Source organism: Anomalospiza imberbis, chromosome 4 (assembly GCF_031753505.1).
Source record: "Anomalospiza imberbis isolate Cuckoo-Finch-1a 21T00152 chromosome 4, ASM3175350v1, whole genome shotgun sequence".
Lineage (NCBI taxonomy): Eukaryota > Metazoa > Chordata > Aves > Passeriformes > Viduidae > Anomalospiza > Anomalospiza imberbis.
Genome location: NC_089684.1, coordinates 72297862 through 72321212, shown reverse-complemented (window position 1 = coordinate 72321212; position 23351 = coordinate 72297862). Strand labels below are relative to the sequence as shown.

The following is a 23351-nucleotide window of genomic DNA, read 5'->3' as shown; positions in this document are numbered from 1 at the left end:
CCATGTCCATGTGTCACTGCCATGTCCGTGTGGCACTGCCATGTCCGTGTGGCACTGCCATGTCCGTGTGGCACTGCCATGTCCGTGTGGCACTGCCATGTCCGTGTGGCCCTGCCATGTCTGTGTGGCACTGCCATGTCCATGTGGCACTGCCATGTCCGTGTGTCACTGCCATGTCCGTGTGTCACTGCCATGTCTGTGTGTCACTGCCATGTCTGTGTGGCACTGCCATGTCCATGTGGCACTGCCATGTCTGTGTGTCACTGCCATGTCCGTGTGTCACTGCCATGTCCGTGTGGCACTGCCATGTCCGTGTGTCACTGCCATGTCCGTGTGTCACTGCCATGTCTGTGTGTCACTGCCATGTCTGTGTGGCACTGCCATGTCCATGTGGCACTGCCATGTCTGTGTGTCACTGCCATGTCCGTGTGTCACTGCCATGTCCGTGTGTCACTGCCATGTCTGTGTGTCACTGCCATGCCTGTGTGGCACTGCCATGTCCATGTGGCACTGCCATGTCCGTGTGGCACTGCCATGTCCGTGTGTCACTGCCATGTCCGTGTGGCACTGCCATGTCCGTGTGTCACTGCCATGTCCCTGTGTCACTGCCATGTCCGTGTGTCACTGCCATGTCCGTGTGTCACTGCCATGTCCGTGTGGCACTGCCATCGCCCTGTGGCACTGCCAGGGCCGTGTGTCACTGCCATGTCCGTGTGTCACTGCCATGTCTGTGTGTCACTGCCATCGTCCTGTGTCACTGCCATCACTCTGTGGCACTGCCATGTCCGTGTGACACTGCCATGTCCCTGTGTCACTGCCATGTCCGTGTGTCACTGCCATGTCTGTGTGTCACTGCCATGTCCCTGTGGCACTGCCATGGTTGTGCAGCACTGCAGTGGCCATGTGGCACTGCCAGGGCCGTGTGGCACTGCCAGGCCCTGCTGGGAGCAGACACCTCCCTCATCCCTGACCCTCTAAATCCCCTCGGGGTGCTGTGGAGAGCAGCTCCCTGCTCAGCACTGATTCCCGGGGCTGTTTGTGGGTTTATCCCACTGGCAGCTCCAAGTGGCACACAGTTTTTAGGGTCAGCCAGAGCTCCCCGGTGCTTTTGGGGTGAAGATTGGTGTCCCGGTTAATGTCCCAGCACCGAGCTCCCGCCAGGGCTATCAGGTGTCACCTCGGAAATGCTCATTCCAGCAAAACCGTCTTTCTGGGAGAGCCGGGGCAATCCCCCCACAGGAAATGACACATTCAGCCCCGGGGAGGCTGCGGGAGTTCCCCCGGGTGGCCCCGGAGCGTGACCCTCTCAGCCCCGCGGCTCCGCTCCAGCAGCCGGGGAAGAAACATTCCCTGCGAGCCTGCAGCCTGGCAGGGCCAGGAAACCACGGAGAGAGGAGCTGTGGCCACCGGGACCCCGGGAGAATCTCCCCAAAAGCCCCCGGGCACCTGGCAGTGTCACATCAGGGCGGATCAGCAGACCCGGCTGCCCTCCCCTCCCCAAAATCCCGTGAGACGGCACTGGGACACTGCACCGGCCACCTACAAATGTCACTTCTGGACACCAAACTTCCAGCAGAGCGAAACCACGGCTGGGAATTTTCCTGCTTTTCCACGTGGAGAAGTCCCCTGTTGGAAGCACCTGGGCATCTTCTATGGAAACACTGGGGCGGCTTTTCCTGTGGCACCCAGAAGAACCCGCCTAGAAATCACTCAGGCCGTCCCTTCCAGCTTTGGGGACACCTCGGGGACACCTCAGAGCAGCGGGTTAAAGCCGATCCTGGCGCGGAGCTGCCCCCACGCAGGAGGAAATGTGCTTTTCCAGGGGTGCTGCTGGGTTCTGGCGGATCCTGGTGGATCCTGCTGAATTCCCGTGATCTCCCCCAGCCCCAAACCTCCGAACCCACGGGTCTCCCTCCCTCTTCCCTCGGGGAGTGGTCGGAGGGGGCCCCTGGCTCAGTCATTTATTTATTTTGCCGGTGCCATATGAAAGGCAGCCCCGGGTGTTTCCATACGAGGAGGATAGGTGCTTCCAACACTGACATTCTCCAGGAGAAAAATAGGCAGGAAAGCTCCTGGCGCAGCAGTTTTATTGTGTTAATAAGTTTGGCGTCTATAAGCACCATATGTAAATGACTGCTATAGTGCCTTGCTGCCATTTAACATTATGTTGGGGAGGTGAGCGGGAGCCAAGTCTGCAGCTTTTCCATTAATACACCACGAGCTGCCAATTCCGGAGGGGGTTTTTTCCCTCTTTTTAAATTTTTTTTTCCTTTTTTTCAAAAATGGGAACGAGCGCGGCGCCAAAATGCTGCCTCGGACCCTTCCGCTGGGTGGGAAATGGGTAAATATTGTGTTCATTTAGCCCTGGAGGCAGCTCCAGAGCTTGGAGCTGCGCTGGGAAATCCCGGCTTGCTGAGTATCCCGATCCCTGGGAGCGGGGCTGAGGGATGGGCAGAGCTGCTGCCAGCGTGGGGCTGTGTTTGTGGGTTTATCCCACTGTGTTTCTGGGTTTATCCCACTGTGTTTTTGTGTTTATCCCACTGTGTTTGTGGGTTTATCCCTGCTCCCCCTTCCCCGACAAGCAGGGGAAAAAAAAAGAAGAAAAACAAGGGGGGAAAATTGAAATACAAAGCGCCGTGAGTTTCTTCCTCCTGCAAGGAATTTGCAGCGAATTTCTGTTGAATCAATGGCTCCGTGCAGTCATATGGATGGCAGGCTCCCAGCCATTATTAGTGTAAACAGATTTGTGAGCAGTATATTTAGCTGTTCCATATTGCTTTTAGGAAATGTGCACATTTCCATGGCACACACTCCCAGAGGGCCATACCCTGCCACGGCTCTGCAGGTGGGGACAGAGCCTCCCGAGCCTCCCGGGCTCCCCCAGCCTCTGCCCCAGCCGGGAGGGAGCCCCGAGCTGCCCGGAGGGGTTTGGGTGCCCTCCCTGTTGGCTGCTGGCTGTCCCACCTGCGGCTCACCTGGGAAACAGAGCTGGTGGGGACGGCCTGGCCGAGGCCACGCTGCTCCCTGCGGGTGGCAGAGCTGGCATGCGGCTCCTGGAGGAGGTGGTGGCAGCAGCAGCGCTCCTGGGGGGGGGTGCCCAGCGTGGATTTGGGGCTCCGGGGCACCCAGGCCTGCCCAGAGCTCTGTGGTGGGATGAGCTGGGTCAGTGCTCAGGCATCGCTGGGGGATCCTCATGGGCACTGCCAGGGTGGGGAGGAACCCGGGGAACGCTCTGGGATCCAGGTGACACAACCACCCACGGAATCCGCTGGAATCCAGGTGACGCAGGCATCCAGGGAACGCTCTGGGTGTTGGGATCCAGTCACCCAAGGATTGCTCTGGGATCCAGGTGACACAGCCACTCGGGGACTGTACCAGGATCCAGGTGACACAGACACCTAGGGATTGTGCCAGGATCCAGGTGACATAGCCACAAGGGGATTGTGCCAGGATCCAGGTGACACAGACATCCAGGGGACACTCTGGGATCCAGGTGACACAGCCACCCGGGGATTGTGCCGGGATCCAGGTGACACAGACATCCAGGGACTGCTCTGGGATCCAGGTGACACAGCCACCCGGGGATTGTGCCGGGATCCAGGTGACGCAGACATCCAGGGACTGCTCTGGGATCCAGGTGACACAGCCACCCGGGGATTGTGCCGGGATCCAGGTGACACAGACATCCAGGGGACACTCTGGGATCCAGGTGACACAGCCACCCGGGGATTGTGCCGGGATCCAGGTGACACAGACATCCAGGGACTGCTCTGGGATCCAGGTGACATAGCCACCCGGGGATTGTGTCGGGATCCAGGTGACGCAGACATCCAGGGACTGCTCTGGGATCCAGGTGACATAGCCACCCGGGGATTGTGCCGGGATCCAGGTGACATAGCCACCCGGGGATTGTGCCGGGATCCAGGTGACACAGACATGCAGGAACCCTTCTGGGACGCAGGTGACACAGCCACCCGCAGGCCATGGCAGGCGACACTTCCCCCAGGCACGGGACACAGCAGCCACATCCGTGCCGTGCCGGGAGGGCTCAGCTCCCTCCTGCTCCTCCCGAGTTCCCGGTCCCGGGAAAGCTCCCGCGGGCAGCGCCAGCCCCGAGCGGGCCGGGGTCAAACCCCGAACGTGCCAAAAGCGAGCCCAGCTCCCGGGGCAAGCCCGCGAGTCCTGTGGGATGGATCCTGTCCCCAGCATCCTTCCACGATTCCCGTTTCCCACAGGAGCCAGCGGGACCAGCCCCTCGCAGCCCCCCAAACCCGCCGCGGTCACCCCGATCCCGCTGGGCTCCGTGTGCCGGGACAGCGGGAATGTGGGCACGGCCCCCGTGCCAGGCAGGGGGCACGGAGCGGGCGGAGGGGCTTTGCTGCTTTCCCTTTGCCGCTTTCCCTTCGCTGCTTTCCCTTTCCCTCGCCAGCCCGCGTCCCGAAATAGCCGCGGGAGCGGCTGGCACGGCAGGCCCGGGAAAGGCTCGGCCAGCGGCTCTCCATGGCTACCCAGCCCCGGCGGAGGCATCCGGGCTCCGGGGGGAGATGCCGGCCCCTTTCATGCCGCAGAAAGCCGCGACATCAGGGCTCTGTTGTTGGATGTCACCGTCTCCCTCCCACCGGCGTGAAAAATCAATTAGGAAGAATTAGCGACGTGTCACCGGGGCTCGGGAGGGGACAATTGCGGGGCCCGTCCTGCGCATGGAGACGCGGCTTCGCCCCGGAGGAGCTGGCTCTGTGTCACCGCTCCCCCGGCTGTCCCCAGCGCCCTGGCACCGCTCCAGCCGCAAAGGCGGGATGCCCAGGCACCCAAATCCTTTGGGATGCGGATTCCCAGGCCGGGCACAGGGAGCTGCGGGTCACTGCAGCACTGCCTGCCTCGCTTGCTCCATCCCTGCGGGGGTTTGGCTGGATCGCGGCCCCAAGCCCTGCAGCATCCCTGGCTGGAGGTGCCATTCCCGCGGCTGCAGGGCTGGAATGGCTCTGTGGGAATGTCACTCGCACCGTGTCGCCTCTTTTCCCTCCTCTTTCCATGTGCGTGTGTATATATATAAACCAGAAAGGAAAAAAAAATCCCAAACTCTGATTAAAATCCCCCTTTTTTATTCACCTGCCCATCTTTCCTGTCTGCATCTCCCCTTCTATCCAAACTCATAATTAATCGCTCAAGGCAAAAGTAATGAATGTTAATTGGCCATCTGTACAAAGACTAATTAAAATCTACCATGCTGGGGATTAAAACATACCTATAGCAACTGCCTGAATTGAGAGCGAGACAGAGGAGAGATTGAGAAAACAGCTGAAAGGCTTGTGCAAAACGCAATCTCGCTTAGGTGTGAGATGAGTTGCAGCTCCGAGATCTGAGATGCTTTATTATTAAATTAAAAAAAAAAAAAAAAGACAACCAAAAAAACGGGGAGGGGGGAGGGTGGAGAAGAAACTTCTGAGCTGGGAGCTGGTTTAATGGGAAGAAAGGCCGCGGGGGATTTCAAAGGAGGAGTGACCCCAACATTTCGCGTCGCGTTTGGAGGAGGATAAAAACTGCCCGCTCCCCTCCCCTCCCGCAGGAAATATTCGGCGGCGTTTGCAGCTTTTTTGGGTTTGTGCTCGTGAATAAACCGCGCCGGGGAGCGGGAGCGGGGAAAGCAGCATTGCCTGGACTGGGGGTGAGGGATGGAGCAGGCGATGGGGCTGTGCCCGCTCTGCCCTCGGCCGCCCCGTTCCCTCCTTTGTCCCAAATCCGCGGCTTTTCAGCGAGGCCGCCCCTTTGTTGGGAGAGTTTGGAAGTTGCGGGAATATTCCCAAACGAAGAAGCGGCGCTGGCGGCTCCCTGAGCTGCTGTTCCTCCTCCTCCTCCTCCTCCTCCTCCTCCTCCTCGGGGCTGCGGCCCCACGAACCCCCCGGTCCCTGTGCAAGCCCCATCCCCCCGTGCTGCCGCCGAGCCGGCTCCGTCCCACCTGGCCCAGGTGTCCCCTCCGGCGCTGGTGACACCGCTGGAGGTGGCAGGAGGAGCGCAGGGCTGGAGGGGACGCCGGGGGATGCTGAGGGGTGACAGGGAGGCTGGACCCTCACTCCAAACGGGCTCAGGGCAGCTCCGGGATGTGCAAAACTCCGTTTTTGAGCTAAAAAAATCAGAACCAAACGCTCCGGCCACAGCCGGGGCTGTTTATGCTGGAAGTCACCGAGCTGCGGCTCCACCGCCTCGTGTCCCCGAGCAGCTGCAGGCCAGGGATGTCCCCATCCCTCCCCTGCATGTCCCAAACAACCCCTGTTGCACCCCAGATCTCCGGATCACACCCCAGGGGTGCGGGGTACCCCCGGGCAGCGCCCCCCATCCCTGCCGGGGTTTTCTGGGGTGAGCGGCGGGGGGGGGGGGGGGGCCCGGGCACCGCCCCCGGGAGCGGCGGGGCTTTGCAGCCGTGCCGGGAGCTCGGGGCTCTGCTCTTGTTTTCTCAGATTCGGCTGTGTTTACTCCCAACACGAGTGACCGCCGTGGCCCCATTACGGCGGCACTGACAGCTCGGCTGACGAGTGCGCTCGCGGCAGGAATGTGAATGCGCTCCCGGCCCCGAGCGCCGCTCGCTCCGCGCCCGGCCCGCGGGCACGGCCCGCCCGAGCAGCCCCGGGCAGGGGCAGGGAGACCGGCTGCGGTTCCCGCGGGATCCCGCTCGGCCGGGATCGCCCTTCCTGCCCGAGCTCGGAGCTGGCATCTTCCCGAGCCTGCCGGCATCGCAACAGGATGGGAATGACGGGAGTTCACTGGGATTATCAACACAGGAGGGACGGGCATGGTTTTCTCTCCCTTTCTGCCTGAACTCAGAGCTGAGGATCCTTCAGGGCCTCCCGGCATCCCAAAGTCCCTGGCAGGACAGGGATTCTCTGGGATTATCAGCACAGGAGGCATGTGCATGGTTTTCTCTCTCTTTCTGCCCAAACTCAGAGCTGGGATCTTCCTGAGCCTGCCAGGATCCCAAAAGGATGAGAATGATGGGAATTCACGGGGATTATCAGCACAGGAGGGACAGGCATGGTTTTCTCTCCCTTTCTGCCTGAACTCAGAGCTGAGGATCCTTCAGGGCCTCCTGGCATCCTAGAATGCCTGGCAGGACAGGGATTTGCTGGGATCATCCTGTGCTTAGGAAAGGGCTGAGCCACTGGCACAGGAGGGATGGGAGGGATAGGAGGGATGGGAGTTTTCTGCCTGAACTCAGAGCTGAGGATCCTTCAGGGCCTCCCGGCGTCCTAAAATCCCTGGCAGGACAGGGATTCGCTGGGATTATCAGCACAGGAGGAATGTGCATGGTTTTCTCTCCCTTTCTGCCCAAACTCAGAGCTGGGATCTTCCCGAGCCTGCCGGGATCCCAAAAAGATGGGAATGCCAAGGATTCTCTGGGATTGTCCTGTGCTCAGGAAGGGCTGAGCCGCCAGCACTCAGGGAAGGTTTCGAGGTGGAGGATGAGGAGTGCAGGTGTGCTGAGCTGGTGTTGGATTAAGTTGTTTTTTGTTTTTTTTTTTAATTTAGAGATGGGGAAATTGAGAGGTGTTTTAAAAAACTGCTGCCCAGGGCAAGAGGTTGGGACTGGAGGAGCTTTAAGGTCCATTCCAATCCAAACCATTCTGGGATTCCAGGAGCTTTAAGGTCCATTCCAACCCAAACCATTCTGGGATTCCAGGATTCAGGGAAGGAGGCTTGAAAGGCACCCGGCTGAGCAAGACAGAGCCTGGCTTTGGTGTGGCGTACAGAAAAACCAAGGGAAAACCAATTTCTGCAGCTTTTCCCATGGGATGGGGGTGGCTGTTGGTCTGCAGGGTCCACTCCAACCCCTGGTGGGATTGGTAGGTCCAGACCAGCTCCAGGAGTGATGCCAAAGTCAGGATCCAGCCCTAGTCCCAGTTTGGATCCAGCCCTAGGCCCAGCTCAGCTCCAGCCCCAAGCCCACTATGGGTCCAGCCCTAGTCCCAGCTTGGATCCAGCCTTAGGCCCAGCTCAGCTCCAGCCCAGCTAGGCTGCTGTGCCTGCACAGCCCAAGGTGGTTTAATTAATCACAGATCATTTCTGCAGTGCCTCCCCCTTAACCTCCACTGCAAGCTAACTAATTACTCATTAAGGCAGGGAAGCTCTCTGGGACAGGACACTCAGCACAGAGCTCTGCTCCCTGCTCTGGCCTGGGTTAATCTGTGAGCTCCTCGCTGGCCTCGTTACTCATTAATGTGGCCCTGACTCATCAAAGGCTTTGGGATGAGGGAACCTCAAGGATCCTCTTGTCCCATGGCAGGAACACCTTCCATGATCCCAGGTGGATCCAACCCCAGTGTTCAACCTGGCCTTGGACACTGCCAGGGATCCAGGGGCAGCCACAGCAAATCTGGGAATCCCAGCCCAGCCCCTGCCCACCCTCCCAGCCAGGAATTCCTTGCCAAGATCCCAGCCCAATCTCCCCTTTCCCAGTGGGAGCCATTCCCTGGGTCCTGTCCCTCTGTCCCTTGTCCCCAGTCCCTCTCCAGCTCTCCTGGAGCCCCTCCAGGCCCTGCAAGGAGCTCTGAGCTCAGCCTGGAGCCTTCCCTTCTCCAGGGGAACATTCCCAGCTCTCCCAGCCTGGCTCCAGCCCTGGAGCAGCTCCGGGGCCTCCTCTGGGCTCTCTCCAGCAGCTCCACGTCCTCCTGCTGCTGGCCCCAGGGCTGGGGCAGCTCTGCAGGTGGGCTCTCACCTGGGGGACAGAGCCCCTGCGCTGGAGCTGCTTCTCAGGCCACCAAAGCCAGGGGACAGCGAGGAGGGGACGTGGCTGAAAATGGGTCAGAGGGACAGGAGGGGATGTGCGGTGGCTTCAGGAGACTCTGTGAGGACCCTGCCAGCCGAGCAGAAAGGGGTTCGCTGTTCCAACGCTCTCCAGCTCAGTCCTGCACCTCCCAGCACAGCTCCAGGACGTCCCAAAACGCTCCCGACTCGTGCCTCTGCATGGTGGACGTGTCTGCAGGGGCAGATCCGGGGCCGTGCGGGATGGGGGTCCCTGTGTGGGCACTGCCAGCCCTTTCCCCCCGGGCGGGGGGAGCGGCTCCTTTACCTTTGGCCCCGGGCAAAGGCAGCGGCTGTTTGCCAGCCCGGAGCTGGGCACTCGGTGTCCCGGCCGGAACGGCCGAGCTCAGCACTTCTGGGCTCCGGGAAGCCAAGGTCGCCTTCCCCCCGCGCCGGGAGAGCGCTCGGAGGGGCTCCGGAGCTGAGCCGGGGCCAGCCGCGGCGGCCGCCCGGGCTGGGGAGCTCAGGGCCGAGCTGGCTTTCATCTGGGCGGCTCTGGGGGGATTTAGGGGCTCAGCCCCGCCCAGCCCTGCTCACGGCCAGGGAAACAAAACCCAGCCGCGGCTTTGGCTCCTGCCTGACCCGGCTCAGCCCACCCCGGCACGGGCACACAGGGCACAGTGTGTCCCCAGCGCGGGGAGGGGGCTCAGGAGGGTCCCCCGGGGACCTGGGGCTGCTCGGGTGGGCGATGTCACCCCAAAGCACTGCACAGAGCCCTCCCCTCGTGCCCCAAACTGCTCTGGAGGCCGTCACGGGGCTTTCTGTACCAGTTTTTAGGGATTTCAGCCGAGGAGGCACCTGCACAGCTCCTGCTGCAGCTTTATTTCCCTGTTCGGGGGGAAGGAAAAGGGAGGAGAGAGGGAAAAGGGATAAAATGCCCAGCACAGGGTTCTGCTGCAGGAGGCAGGGTGGCAAGCTGTGGAATTTGGGGGGAATCAGAACTGCCTGGGGGGACACCCCAGGGCTGGAGGGTTTTTGGGCTTGCAAGCTGCACTCGATTGCCAGCAGGGAGAGCAGAGTCCCTGGCTCTGTCCGGGACGCAGGAGAGGGTGGCTCATTTTGGGGTCACTCCCTGCAGGGCTCACCCCTAGCCCAGGACGCAGCGCTGCCCAAATCCCGTGGCTCCCCACGGGGACACGCGGATCCATTCGGACACACCTGCCCAGGTGAGCTGTGGGAATGAGGAGAGCTCTGGAGAGCTCCAAACTCCTTTACTTTCAACGCCCTTTTGTATTTCCCCTACTCGAGCCTCCGGCAAAGCCCTCGGCGCCGGGACGCGGAACCTCAATTACAAAACGAGTGTCCAAGGGATCGGTGCGGAGGCAGGAGGAGGAAGAGGAGAAGGAGGCTGGAATCCCGCTCCATCCCCTCCCGACATCCCGCTGCTTTCCCGGAGGCATTCCCGGGCTCCCCGCTCCAGCCGGGCTCTGTTCCCCGGTCTCGGGACGCCCTCAGCTGGTGACTGAAAATGTCGGGAAAGGAAAATAAAACTTCCATGGCACTTTGCCTTTCCATCGCGCAGCATCCACGGGGTCACGGGCTGGGAACGCCGGAATCCAGGGAATGTTGGGACCCGGAGAACCCTGGCACCCGCTGTGATGCTGGCACCCAGGGGATTAGAACCCTGAGTTCTGCAGCACTCCACTCCAACAAACTAAAAATGGAGCCCCATCTCTCTCTCTGCAAGGCCTTTAAGGATGAACTGTCCAATTAAGCAATGACACCTCAATTATTTTCACTTTTAACCCAATAACCGACCACCCGTGCCCGCAATGCGGAGTTTTATATCCAATTGCACAAAACCACCCAAACCCATGGAGAAGGAGGAAGAGAAGAAGGAGGGGAAGAAGGAAGGGAAGAGGGAGGGAAGAAGGAAGGGAAGAAGAAGGAGGTGAAGAAGAAGGAGCAGCCTCCACCCTAAAAGCTCCATCTTGCTCCATATCTATTACTACATTCCAAACCCTTAAACTCTGAGTTTTCACCCTGTGACATCACACACTTCTATCCAAACTCCACAGCCACAATCCCAGTCCCACCATTCCATTTTGGGACCCTTCTCCACGGCCCCAGGTCAGCGCAGTGTTCTCCTGGGGGTCAGAGCCTGGCAGCACAGAAAGCCTGAAATCTTCAGGGTTCCAACAGCCAGGGGATGCTGACACCCAGGGGATGCTGGTACCCAGAGGGATATTTGGGGATGTTGGAGCCCAGAGTGATGCAGGTTTCTGGAGGATGCTGGTACCCAGCAATGGTGACACCCAGGGGATGTCCCAAAAGCATCTCTGTCATTTCTCCCTGGGCAGAGCTCTGCTCCTGGAGTGGGAATCCCAAAGCCAGCACACCCCTGGGGTCGCAGAGCTGCACAGTGAAATGGGGACATTGAGGGGATGAAACCCCTAAAAATGGGAGAGCTGGGAATGTTCCCCTGGAGAAGGGAAGGCTCCAGGCTGAGCTCAGAGCCCCTTGCAGGGCCTGGAGGGGCTCCAGGAGAGCTGGAGAGGGACTGGGGACAAGGGACAGGACACAGGGAATGCCCAGAGGGCAGGAAGAGATGGGACCTTGGGATGCTCTGAGGTTATTTTATGCTGGGAGCCAGATCCCAAAAGAACATCCCTGCCCAAGAGGGGATGGAAAAACCCCCACGGATGCAGGTGAGGACGGGGGGGATATTTTAGCAGCAGCCAGCCCAGGGAGACTTCCTAGCCCCATAAACCCCAGCAGGAATCAAATCCTAGAACATTCCCAGTGCCACGGTTGGGAGCTGCAGAGGGATTTTTGCTAATGAGCATCCCAGGCAGGGAGGAAAGCTGAAAGCAGGCAGCAGGGCTGGCTGGGCAGGAGGGGTTTGGGAGCTTGGCAGGATTAAATGAACACAGAATGAATGAAAGGGCTCAGAGAGGGGAGGACACGGCTCCAGGAGGGAATTCTGGTGCCTTGCTGGGTGAAGCCAGTGCTTAAACCAGGATCCCCCTCCCTCCCTGGCAGGAATTCACCCACCCTCAAAGACACAGCAGAAAGCCCAGAGCAGACACGCTTCATGATTTTAATGATTTTGGAATCTTCATGACTGGAGAGCCAGGGGGACGGAATCTGAGCTGCAGGGTTGGGGTGGAGGGGGCACAGAGGGGCACTGGGCATTTCCAGGGCACACAGGGCTTCAAAACAACTTTTCTGCATCAGCTTTCCAGAGGAAAAGCCCCTGTGTGTCTGTGCCTGCTGGAATCTGAAGGGAAAATGACCAAAAAAACCCCACAGATAATTAAAAGGAAGGGGCTGAAGCCCCAAAGGCAGGTTTGGACCCAAAACCTGCAACGGGAGCAGGGCAGGAACTCAGGGCTGTGTCTTTGCTCCGGGTTCTGAGAGCTGCTGACCCCAGGCAGGCTCCCAAAATCCCCAACTCCTCCAAGGCCAGCTCCCTCTCCTGGTGGCTGCTGGTCTCGGTGGGGGAAGCAGCGGGAGAAGGAGGCTCTGCTGCGCCTCAACGCGGAATGCAGAGCAGCCCGGCCCGCAGGAGCGGCGGCAGCCCCGGTGAGCAGGGGACAGAGCCGGGCCCTGCGGGGACATCACCACCCCAGGGCCAGGAAGGGCTCCCTGGGGACCTGCTCCTGTGGGGCAAAGGGGACACACACGGGGACACAGCCCCGACCCTGCCGTGGCTTCTGCGGGGCTGGCAGAGCCCCCGTGTGCCAGGCACCCCTTGGCTCCCACGAACTCCTGAGTTTGACCCTTCCAGGGCCATTCCGTGGGGACAGCCACCTCTGCTCCCAAATGCCCGGCAGCTGAGGGATTCCAGCCCTGCCAGCGAGGGCTCAGCCCCAAAAGGGCACCAGGGCTGTTTATAAGGCACACAGAGCATCTTAAAACCTTCCCAAATGCCAGGTTGTGAGCAAGGTCCTGCTGGAGGCACCAGGAAAAGGCTCAGCTGGAAGCAAAGCAGGGAGGCAAAGGTGGAGGAGCTCAGATGTCAAAGAAATCCACGTGTGCTCCGGAGGGAAAGGAATCCTCCTGCAGGAGCCGGAGCAGCTTCTGGGCTGACACGGAGCTGTCGATGAGCTGCTCCTTCTCGTGCAGCCTCTGGAAGTGCTGGCGCATCCCAGCGTCTCCAGTCCTGGTCCGGGCCAGGAGCTGCATGTCCGTGTCCAGAGGCCCTGGGGAAAAGGACAAAATCACCACAGAAATCACTCAAGAAGAAAGGAAAATCCAGGAAAACCCTTGTTTTCCCCTCTGCTCCAGGGCTGGAGCCAGGCTGGGAGAGCTGGGAATGTTCCCCTGGAGAAGGGAAGGCTCCAGGCAGAGCTCAGAGCCCCTGGCAGGGCCTGGAGGGGCTCCAGGAGAGCTGGAGAGGGACTGGGGACAAGGGACAGAGGGACAGGACCCAGGGAATGGCTTCCACTGGGAAAGGGGAGATTGGGCTGGGATCTTGGCAAGGAATTCCTGGCTGGGAGGGTGGGGAGGGGCTGGGCTGGAATTCCCAGAGCAGCTGGGGCTGTCCCTGGATCCTTGGCAGTGCCCAAGGCCAGGTTGGACATTGGGGCTGGGAGCAGCATGGGGCAGTGGGAAGTGTCCCTGCCATGGATGGGATGGGATGGGATGGGATGGGATGGGATGGGATTTCAAGTCCCTTTCCCCCCAACCCAGGCTGGGATTCCATGATCCCGATGGAAAAGCTGGCTGGGAGATGCCCTTTGAGTCCAGCTGCCTCATCCGGCACGGGGAACTGGCCTCCCACTTCTGCTGCTGGGGGCTGCAGGGGCAGGAGCAGGGCTGGGCTGCAGGAATGCCCACTCCCAAAGGCAGGAGAAGGCGGACGAGCAGCAGGGAGCTGCTCTCCTCACCAGGGGCATAGTTGAGCACACGGACTCCGGGCTCCTCCAGCGCCAGCACGCGGAACATCATATCCCGGGCGGCCTTCCCGGAGCAGTACAGAGCCCAGCTCGGGAAGGGCTCCAGGGCACACAGGGAGGAGATGTTCACCACGGTCCTGCTGCAGCCCGGCCGTGCCCCAAAGGCCCTCAGGGCCGTGGAGGTCAGGCAGAGCGCCGAGCTGATGTTGAAGGAGAAGTAGGTGTTGATCTCCTCCAGGTCGGTGAGGTCCAGGAAGGATTTGGAGATGTCTCCCAAGGAGCCTGGGAATGGCAAATGTGGAATGGTTTGGGGTGGATGGGATCTTAAAGAACATCCTGTCAGCACCCTGCTGGCACCTCCACTGTCCCAGGGTGCTCCAAGCCCCAGTGTCCAGCCTGGCCTGGGACACTGGCAGAAAGATGGAAAAATGAGTTGTTACAGATGGGATCAAGGCCACAGCAGATCCCCCTGGCTGCCACGTTCCACACCCAACACTTCCAGAACTTTGGGGCCCAGCCCCTGCCGGGTCCCACAGCAGCCTGAGGAGCCCAGCCCAGCCCATTTGGGGTCACACTGACCCAGCAGTGACAGGGGACAGGGACCTGCCCTGCCACCCCTCTGCCAACGCAAACAGCTCCCAGCTTGGAGCACAATGTCCCCAAGGGCCACCACGGGCCCTCCTGCAGGTCCAAAATCCTGGAACCCCTACGGAACCCACGGGTGGTTTACAGCCACCATGGGTAAAAGGGCACCCAAGGCATGAAAGGCACGAGGAAGGACCCACAAGGTGGGGCTGGAAGTTTGTCTGAAGGTTTGGATTTGGGGAGCAGGGGGATGAGAAGGTGCAGGAGGGCAACCAGCTCTTCCTATGGCACAGCAAAACCCTGGGAGCAGCAAAGCACTGCCAGGGACCCTCCCGTTAATTCCCTTAATAAACCCACCCCGGGACAGGCTCCCCCGCCGCTCCTTTTCTCTTCTGGGTTATCTGCTGGCACCCCAAGCCCGGAGCGAGCCCCGGCTCAGCCGGAACCGCGCGGGGCTGACCCGGCTGCCCGGGGGGCGGATGGCAGCGGCTCGGGGAGGGGACAGGAGGGGACAGGAGGGGACAGGAGGGGACAGCCGTGTCGTACCGGCGTTGTTGACCAGGAGCAGGCGGCCGAAGGACGCGTCCTGCAGCAGCTCCCGCAGGGCAGCGCCCGCCCTCCGCAGCCCCTCCTCGCAGCCCAGGTCAGCGGCCACGCACTGCACCCGCAGCCCGCCGCTGCCGGCATCGCTCCCGGTGTCGCTGCCGGTGGCCCCGGCGCGCAGCTCGGCCGCCAGCTCGGCCAGCGCCGCCGCGGAGCGCGCCAGCAGCAGCAGCACGGAGCCGGGCCCGAGCTGCGGCGCCAGCAGCCGCGCCAGGCTGCGGCCGAAGCCGCGGGAAGCGCCGGTCACCACGCAGGCGGTGGCGGCCCAGCGCCCCGGTGCCGTTCCCGATGCCGTTCCCGTTCCCGGCGCCGTTCCCGTTCCCGGCGCCGTTCCCGGTGCCCGCTCCATCCCGGAACGCAGCGGAGGGGGCGTGGGAACGCGCCTGCCCACGTGACCCGCCCCATTCATGCCCCCGCCCGCCGGGTGAATGGCCGCTCGGAGCGCGCGCGCAGCGCCGCCGGCTCTGATTGGTCGGCGCCGGCGGGCGCGGCCCGCTGCGCGCTCGGGGGGCGTGGTCGGGGCGGGGCGCCCCCTCGCGGCCGCTGTGAGGGAGTGCGGCTTCCGTGAGGGGGCGGCGGGACCGGGACCGGGAATGGGAATGGGAATGGGACCAGGAACAGCAACGGCACCGGCATCGGAACCACCAGCGAGCGCCAACGGGACCAGGCCTGGTAATGTGGCTGCGTCCCTGCAGCGCCGGGCCCCGCCTGCCCGCAGCGCGGCCGCCCTCGGCCTTTCCCCCCGTTACGTTTTTTCGATGTACTTTTCAACATATTTTCCAAACATTTTTTTAATCAAAGTTTTAATGCTTTTTAAAATGTATATTTATATTTATTTTTACCCCTTTTATTGTGCCTGCCCAGACATATTTTCCGAATATTTTTTATCAAAATTTTAATGCTTTTAAAAAATATATATATATTTATATTCAATTTTTCCACCTTTTATTGTGCCTGCCCAGACATATTTTCCGAATATTTTTAATCAAAATTTTAATGCTTTTTAAAAAAAAATATATATTTATATTCAATTTTTCCACCTTTTATTGTGCCTGCCCAGACATATTTTCCGAATATTTTTAATCAAAATTTTAATGCTTTTTAAAATATATATATATTTATATTCAATTTTTCCACCTTTTATTGTGCCTGTCCAGACATATTTTTCGAATATTTTTAATCAAAATTTTAGTGCTTTTTAAAATTCATATTTATATTTAAACTTTTTTTGTTCCCTTTTATTGTGCCTGCCCAGCCTTGTCCCCACCTGCCTCTCCTGCAGGGCACCAAAGCCTTCCCTCCCCTTTTCCCTCTGCAATCCCCACTTTTGGCAGCCAGCCCTGGTACTTTCCTAGGGAGTCAAAGCCCGCTCTGATCACAAAAAGCCCTAAAATCCTTTCAAAAAATAAATACCTCTGCGCGTGAAGGTGCAGACGACTTTCAGGGAGGGTTTTTCCAAGGAATACCTGGTTTTTTATGGAACGAGCCGGCAGCAGGGCTTGGATTCCCAGCTGTTCAGTGCCAGGCCAGATGGTTCCAGGCAGGTAATGGAGTGGGATTTCACTCAATTAATTCCCTGGGCTGGAACCCTCCAGCACTCTAATAAAGCATTAAAAATTCATGGCATGGCAAAAACCCAAGAGCACTATTTGTTTTGCTAAAGCAAATCTTGCACATTCGGCGAAATTAAGATCATCAGCAGAAAAATAAGGCAGCAAATGTGTATTTTTTTCACAAGTCGCTTCTTGATGGCAGAACTTGCTTCAGTCACTGCCAGTTCCCCCCTTCCCACTTTGGCAGCTCCAAAGTGCATCCATCAGGATTGCTGCCCCCCTCCCCAGCCCGGCGCCCACACGGAGCTGGGCCAGCTGGAAATGGGCAGCGTTTGCTGGACTGTCCCTCCAGCAGCCCAGTTCTTCCATCAGGAGATTCCTGGTCCCTGCAGGTGTTCAGGGGACTTGGGATTGCCTTTGGAAGGTGTTCCTGCCCACGGTGGGAGTTTGGAGTGGGATGGGCTTTAAGGTGGCTTCCGACCCAAACCATTCTGTGGTTCTAAGCAGGAGAGGGAGGGTTTGGGAAGGAATTTATATTTTTAGCTGCTAAAAGTTGCTCCTGCTAAATTAAATTAAAAATCAGTGGGAGGGAGCTGGTGACCAAACGAGCCCAGAGCTGGAGCTGGAGACCAGAAAAATGATCATGGAATCCCAAAATAGTTTGGGTTGGAAGGGATCTTAAAGATCATCTCATCCCAGGGCAGGGACACCTTCTACTGTCCCAGGTGGCTCCAAGCCCAGTCCAGCCTGGCCTGGGACACTTCCAGGGATCCAGGGGCAGCCACAGCTGCTCTGGGAATCCCATTCCAGCCCCTCCCCACCCTGCCAGGACAGGTCAGTCTCTGAAATTGCCGAGGTTGCTGTGCATCCCTCCCCGCCGGCGCTGGGGGGACTCGGTGCGCTCCAAGCCCCGGCAGGGATTTGCTGCGGCTCGGCTCTGGTGGTGACAGGGACAGATGGCAGGGAATCCTCTGGTGCTGGGACAGCGCGGGGCAGATGGAGCTGGACCCGGACAGGGAATAGCAGGGAATCCACAGAACGCTTCCATCAGGGCTCGGGCTCGGGCTGTGGCTGGGGGGAGCAGCGCTTGGTGTCAGGGAATCACAGAGCCCTCAGGGCTGGAAAAGATCTCTGGGATCATGGAGTCCAGCCATCCCAGCGCTGCCCACGCCACCACTGCTCGTGTCCCCGAGGGCCACATCCGCAGGGCTTTGAAAGCCCTCCAGAGGTGGGGACCCCTGCCCTGCCCTGGGAAACTTCTGCCAGGGTTTGGTTGTGTCAGTGACATCGAAAATCCAGAGGGATCTGAGGGCAGCCCCTTCCAGAGGGAAACCCCATGCCAGGGCAGAGGGAACGCTGTGGAGCTGGCACTGTCCTGCAGCGACACTGCCCTGTGACACTGCCCTGCAGTGACACTGCCCTGTGACACTGCCCTGCAGTGACACTGCCCTGTGACACTGCCCTGTGACACTGCCCTGCTGTGACACTGTCCTGCAGCGACACTGTCCTGCTGTGACACTGCCCTGCAGTGACACTGCCCTGCAGTGACACTGCCCTGCTGTGACACTGCCCTGCAGTGACACTGCCCTGTGACACCAGCCTGCTGTGACACTGCCCTGCTGTGACACTGCCCTGTGACACTGCCCTGCAGTGACACTGCCCTGTGACACTGCCCTGCAGTGACACTGCCCTGTGACACTGCCCTGTGACACTGCCCTGCTGTGACACTGCCCTGCTGTGACACTGCCCTGTGACACTGCCCTGTGACACTGCCCTGCTGTGACACTGCCCTGCAGTGACACTGCCCTGTGACACTGCCCTGTGACACTGCCCTGCAGCGACACTGCCCTGTGACACTGCCCTGTGACACTGCCCTGCAGTGACACTGTCCTGCTGTGACACTGCCCTGTGACACTGCCCTGCTGTGACACTGCCCTGTGACACTGCCCTGCAGTGACACTGTCCTGTGACACTGCCCTGCTGTGACACTGCCCTGTGACACTGCCCTGCAGCGACACTGTCCTGTGACACTGCCCTGCAGTGACACTGTCCTGCTGTGACACTGCCCTGTGACACTGCCCTGCTGTGACACTGCCCTGTGACACTGCCCTGCAGTGACACTGTCCTGCTGTGACACTGCCCTGCAGTGACACTGCCCTGTGACACTGCCCTGTGACACTGCCCTGCAGTGACACTGCCCTGTGACACTGCCCTGCAGTGACACTGTCCTGCTGTGACACTGCCCTGCAGTGACACTGCCCTGCCGTGACACTGTCCTGCAGCGACACTGCCCTGTGACACTGCCCTGCTGTGACACTGCCCTGTGACACTGCCCTGTGACACTGCCCTGCAGTGACACTGCCCTGCCGTGACACTGTCCTGCAGCGACACTGCCCTGTGACACTGCCCTGCTGTGACACTGCCCTGTGACACTGCCCTGTGACACTGCCCTGCTGTGACACTGCCCTGTGACACTGCCCTGTGACACTGTCCTGCTGTGACACTGCCCTGCTGTGACACTGCCCTGCCGTGACACTGCCCTGTGACACTGCCCTGTGACACTGCCCTGTGACACTGCCCTGTGACACTGCCCTGCTGTGACACTGTCCTGCAGCGACACTGTCCTGCTGTGACACTGCCCTGCAGCGACACTGCCCTGCAGTGACACTGCCCTGCTGTGACACTGCCCTGTGACACTGCCCTGCAGCGACACTGCCCTGCAGCGACACTGCCCTGTGACACTGCCCTGCAGTGACACTGTCCTGTGACACTGCCCTGCTGTGACACTGCCCTGCTGTGACACTGCCCTGCAGTGACACTGCCCTGTGACACCAGCCTGCTGTGACACTGCCCTGCTGTGACACTGCCAGGGCTCCTTGGAGAGGAACCTCTGAATTCCTGGGGCACTGGACTGGCACTGACAGCTTCCAGGAGGAGCCCTGGGGATTTCTGTCCCTGCAGCAGGACAGGGCTGGCAGTTGTCACCTTGGCTGTTGTCACCTTGGCTGTTGTCACCATTGCCGCAGCTCCCGAGATGGCCCTGGCTGTTATCATGGCTATGGCTCCGCAGCAGGGCGGGGCTGGCAGTTGTCACCCTGGCTGTTGTCACCATTGCTCCCGAGGTGGCCCTGTCACTTGTCACCGTGGCCGCGGCTCCCAGCGCTGCAGGAAGGGTGGGTGTGGCCTCACTCCTGAGCTCCGCTGTTGGCTGGGTTGCCCGAAGGCCACCCCAGCTGTGGGACCCCATGGTGTCTGTCCCCACAGCTCATTGTGGCCCCTCCCGAGGACAGCCCGGCTCGGGCCATCCTGGCACGGCTGCATGCAGCTGGATTTCTGGCAGGGAGGAGAACGGGCTGGGCTGAGGCACAGCAGGATCCCCACTCCTGCAGCCGTGCTGAGCAGAGGAGCCTGCAGGGAGGAAATCTCTCAAATTTCGGGATGACGGGGGGATCTCCCTCCTACTCATAAACTGTGGCCCCTCCTTTGCCATCCTGCAGCCCAAGCACAGAATTCCCTGATGGAACAGCCCTCGGGTGGGATTCCACCTCTTAGGTCTTCAGATCCTGCCTCGATGGAGCTAAGCCGTTCTTGTGGGATTTGGGAGCATTTAGAGACCCCAGCACAGCTTGCCAAGAGATCTTCAGTCCAAATTTCCACCAGAGATCCCCGAGCTGCATTTAATGAGAGCAGAAACTCAGATTTGGAAAAGCCTTCACAAGCGTTTGTTTTAGTTAAGGTGTTAGGGCATGGGTTGGACTCGTTGGTCTTGATCTCTTCCAACCTCGTCATTCTGTGAATTCTGTGAATTCTGTGAATTCTGTGAATTCTGTGAAGGTTGAAGCCAGAACCCCGCGGCTGAAATCCATCTTCAGTCTGCCCAGATAATAATTTCCTGCAGCCAGATGAAAAAGTGGAAAAAAATCCATGAAGAAACAGAAGTTGTGATTTGGAGCATCCAGGTGTGTCCCAAAGAGGGATTTGGAGAATGCTACAAAAATATTAGGGTTTAAAATTGATTTCATTTCCTTAAGTGTAACACAGAGCAGGATTTTAACCACTGAGTGCTGTGGCTGGAAAATGTGGGTTTATCCTGCAGAAATACCTTGTGGAAGACTGCAATATTTGGAAGACTGGAATATTTTGTGGTTCTATGGATGAATCCACGTGAGGCCAACAAAGCCCAGGGGCGAGGGCACCTGCGGGGTGGGATCCCTGTGAATCCCGCTCTGGAATTCCGGTGCCATGCGGGTGGGTGGCACGGTGACAGGCGGCGCGGGGGAGCCGTGCCCTGCTCGGGGGTGGCAGCAGCAGCAGGAGCAGCCCCGGCCCCGCGGCTGCTCCATCCCAGCGCAGCTCTTTCCCTTCCCTTCTCTCGGAAAAGGGCGGCCGAGCCGCGGGATTCCCGCTGGCCGGGGCGGGATCGCGGTCCACGGGCAGCGCTGGGCAAAGCGCGGAGTGCGACGAGGGAGGGAGGGAGGGAGGGAGGGATGAGCCGCGGGCGGCTCTGCGGGAGCAGGGCTGTGTTTGTTCCCTGGGATTGCCCGCAGGGTGCTGAAGGTCAGCCCTGCAGCGGGAATCCGAGGAATCGCTGCTCCCCCCAGAGCAAACGGGAGCGGTGCCGGGGCTGAGGCAGCGCCGGGGCTGTCCCCGCGCCCGGCGTCCCGGGGTCTGCCTGCTCCCGTCGTCGTTTTGACAAAGACAATACAAAGCAGCGCGCTCCATCTTCAGAAGGCTTCCAGCTGTTTTTATTCTAGCATGCATGCTCGTTATACATTCTTACAAAGCTCGTAAGTTTACATTTTACTCATCGGTCAGGAAAGACAAACAAAGTGCTCATTGGAATAGGCAGCTGCAGGTTTCTCTTGTTTATCCTTCTTTCTTTCTGGGTTTATGTCAATGACCTTGGTAGGAAATTCTTTCAGGGGTAAACGTGCATCCTCTTATCAAACTCCTCTCTGGCTCACAGAAGTGGCTGTGAGACCTCTTCCACATGCTCCGGGAGGGAAAGCGAGCCCGGGGCGTGCCCAGCCTGGCTGGGAGCTGGGGGGTTGGTAAGGGCAGCAGGAAGAGCAGAAGGAGCTGGGGATGGAGGAGAGGAGCCGGGAAACAGCTCCAGGGCTCCAGCCCACATCCCAGAAGGAGTGCCCTGCCCAGGGAGATTCCCTGAGTGTCCCTGCAGGAAGGGTTTTCCAGGTGAACACCGTCTGGCCTTGTTTGATCCTTTCTTTGCACTGTTAATTCCCGGATTTGTGGCTAAACCCACGATTCCACTGGGAAATGTTTTCCTGAATGGCACTGCAGAGAGCAGATTGAAGCCTGGCTTGGCCTCGTGCCCACCTGTCACTGCTGGATGGAGGGGAGGAGAGCACGGAGCCACCTGGAAAATCCTGCAGGGAGAAGGGGAAAAGGAAGTAGAAAAGGCAGGAGATGTTGCAGGAGTTGACTAAACCACAGCACAAAATGAAACCCCCAAAAAAACGCAGCAAGCAAGAGGTTGTGCAGTTAAATACAAAAAAAAAAAAAAAGGAAATAAATTCTGATAATTGTGTTGCTCCAGGGATTCGAGACAGCTGTTCTTGGCTTTGGGAAGTCATGGACAGAGACTGATTGTTGAACCAGAAAGGAACTTGCACAGGAGGCTTCTCCAGCTCTCTGGCCCATCACATTGATTTTTTTAGGAAGTTTTGGCCCCTAGGGAAGTTCTGGAGGCCTGGAAAACACCAAGAGGTCAGTAATAAAAGAGGGAGATTTTAAAGCATTACCAGGCTGTTGTCAGCTCCATAAAACCCCATCATATGGAGCTTCATTAGGAGGAAATTAAGAGAACATAAAAGGGTTAATGGCAGCCAGGCAGGTTTAAGGCCAATAGAATCTGTCAGGCAAAGCCAATCTCATTTTTTAGGGTTATGAGCCATCTTTGCTACACCCGTGTTGGCCTTGCCCGATGATTTGATTAATAAATTCCAACAATACCCATTCAGCATGGTTATGGCAGTGACTGGGGAGAAGAAAGAAATAAATCAACTTGTGGACAGGCTCTCAAACGGGACAAAGTTTGTGTGGCAGCAAATAATGAGGACAAATCCCAGGCAGACGCCAGCAATGAATATTCATGTGAAGGTGACAAATGCTAGAGTCTGGGGACAAAGAGTGGAGCTTTTCTTACAGAATGGAACATTTTATCCTGAGCAGAGCTGGAGGTGGTGGTGGGGGATCAGCCGGACATGGGGCTGGGGTGACACTGTGGCCAGCAGGGCTGGCTGCTGGTGGCCACACAATGTCAGGGAGGAGCAGATGCATGGGGTTCCCTTTGGGCTTTGGTTTTGGGGACCATTTGATTTCTGTTCCTTGCTAACCCCGTCCTGGGCTCATCCTCAGCAGCACCAGGGGTTGAGGGAGGGGATTCTGTCCCTCTGCCCTGCCCAGGTGAGACCCCACCTGCACAGCTGCCCCAGCCCTGGGGAGGACGTGGAGCTGCTGAATCCAGGCCAGAGGAGGAACCCAAAGATGTTTTGAGGGTTAGAACAAAACATCTGAACATCAGAACACCTCTGTCCTGGAGCCAGGCTGGGAAAGATGGGGATGTTCACCTGGCGAGGAGGAGGATCCAGGGAAAACTTACTGCAGCATTCCAGTGCTATAAAAAACAGAGAGCAACTTTTTATACAGGCAGATAGTGGTAGGACAAGGGAAATCTCTCCTCTTTTTAAACTAAAAGAGGAGAGATTTAGGTGGGATCTTGGGAAGGAATTCCTGGCTGGGAGGGTGGGGAGGGGCTGGGCTGGAATTCCCAGAGCAGCTGCGGCTGCCCCTGGATCCCTGGCAGTGCCAAAGGCCAGGTTGGACACTGGGGTTGGAGCAGCCTGGGAGAGTGGGAAGTGTCCCTGCCATGGCAGGGGTGGCACTGGGTGGCATTTAAGGTCTTCCCAATCCAAACCATTCAGTGATTTTAAATTCCCACCTCTGTGCTCGAGCC

At 58.9% G+C, this 23351-nt stretch overlaps 2 protein-coding genes across 2 annotated transcripts in view; one reads left to right on the top strand and one right to left on the bottom strand.

The window, feature by feature from the left end:
• The window catches only part of RAB11FIP5 (RAB11 family interacting protein 5), a 447460-nt gene that overhangs the window by 178484 nt on the left and 245625 nt on the right, over nt 1-23351 (top strand). The window lies entirely within an intron of this gene.
• Nucleotides 12625-15186, bottom strand: SPR (sepiapterin reductase). The gene is made up of 3 exons (XM_068189255.1): nt 14766-15186; nt 13626-13916; nt 12625-12938 (listed from the first exon to the last, which is right to left on the bottom strand). The coding sequence occupies exons 1-3, from the start codon at nt 15169-15171 to the stop codon at nt 12748-12750; spliced, it is 888 nt and encodes a 295-aa protein (XP_068045356.1). The 5' UTR covers nt 15172-15186; the 3' UTR covers nt 12625-12747.

Coding starts and splice junctions, on each gene's coding strand:
- SPR (XM_068189255.1), bottom strand. CDS start 15,171: ATGGAGCGGGCACCGGGAACGGCGCCGGGAACGGGAACGGCGCCGGGA. Junction 13,917..14,765: donor GCTCCTGGTCAACAACGCCG/GTACGACACGGC, acceptor TGCCATTCCCAG/GCTCCTTGGGAGACATCTCC. Junction 12,939..13,625: donor TGTGCTCAACTATGCCCCTG/GTGAGGAGAGCA, acceptor CCTTTTCCCCAG/GGCCTCTGGACACGGACATG.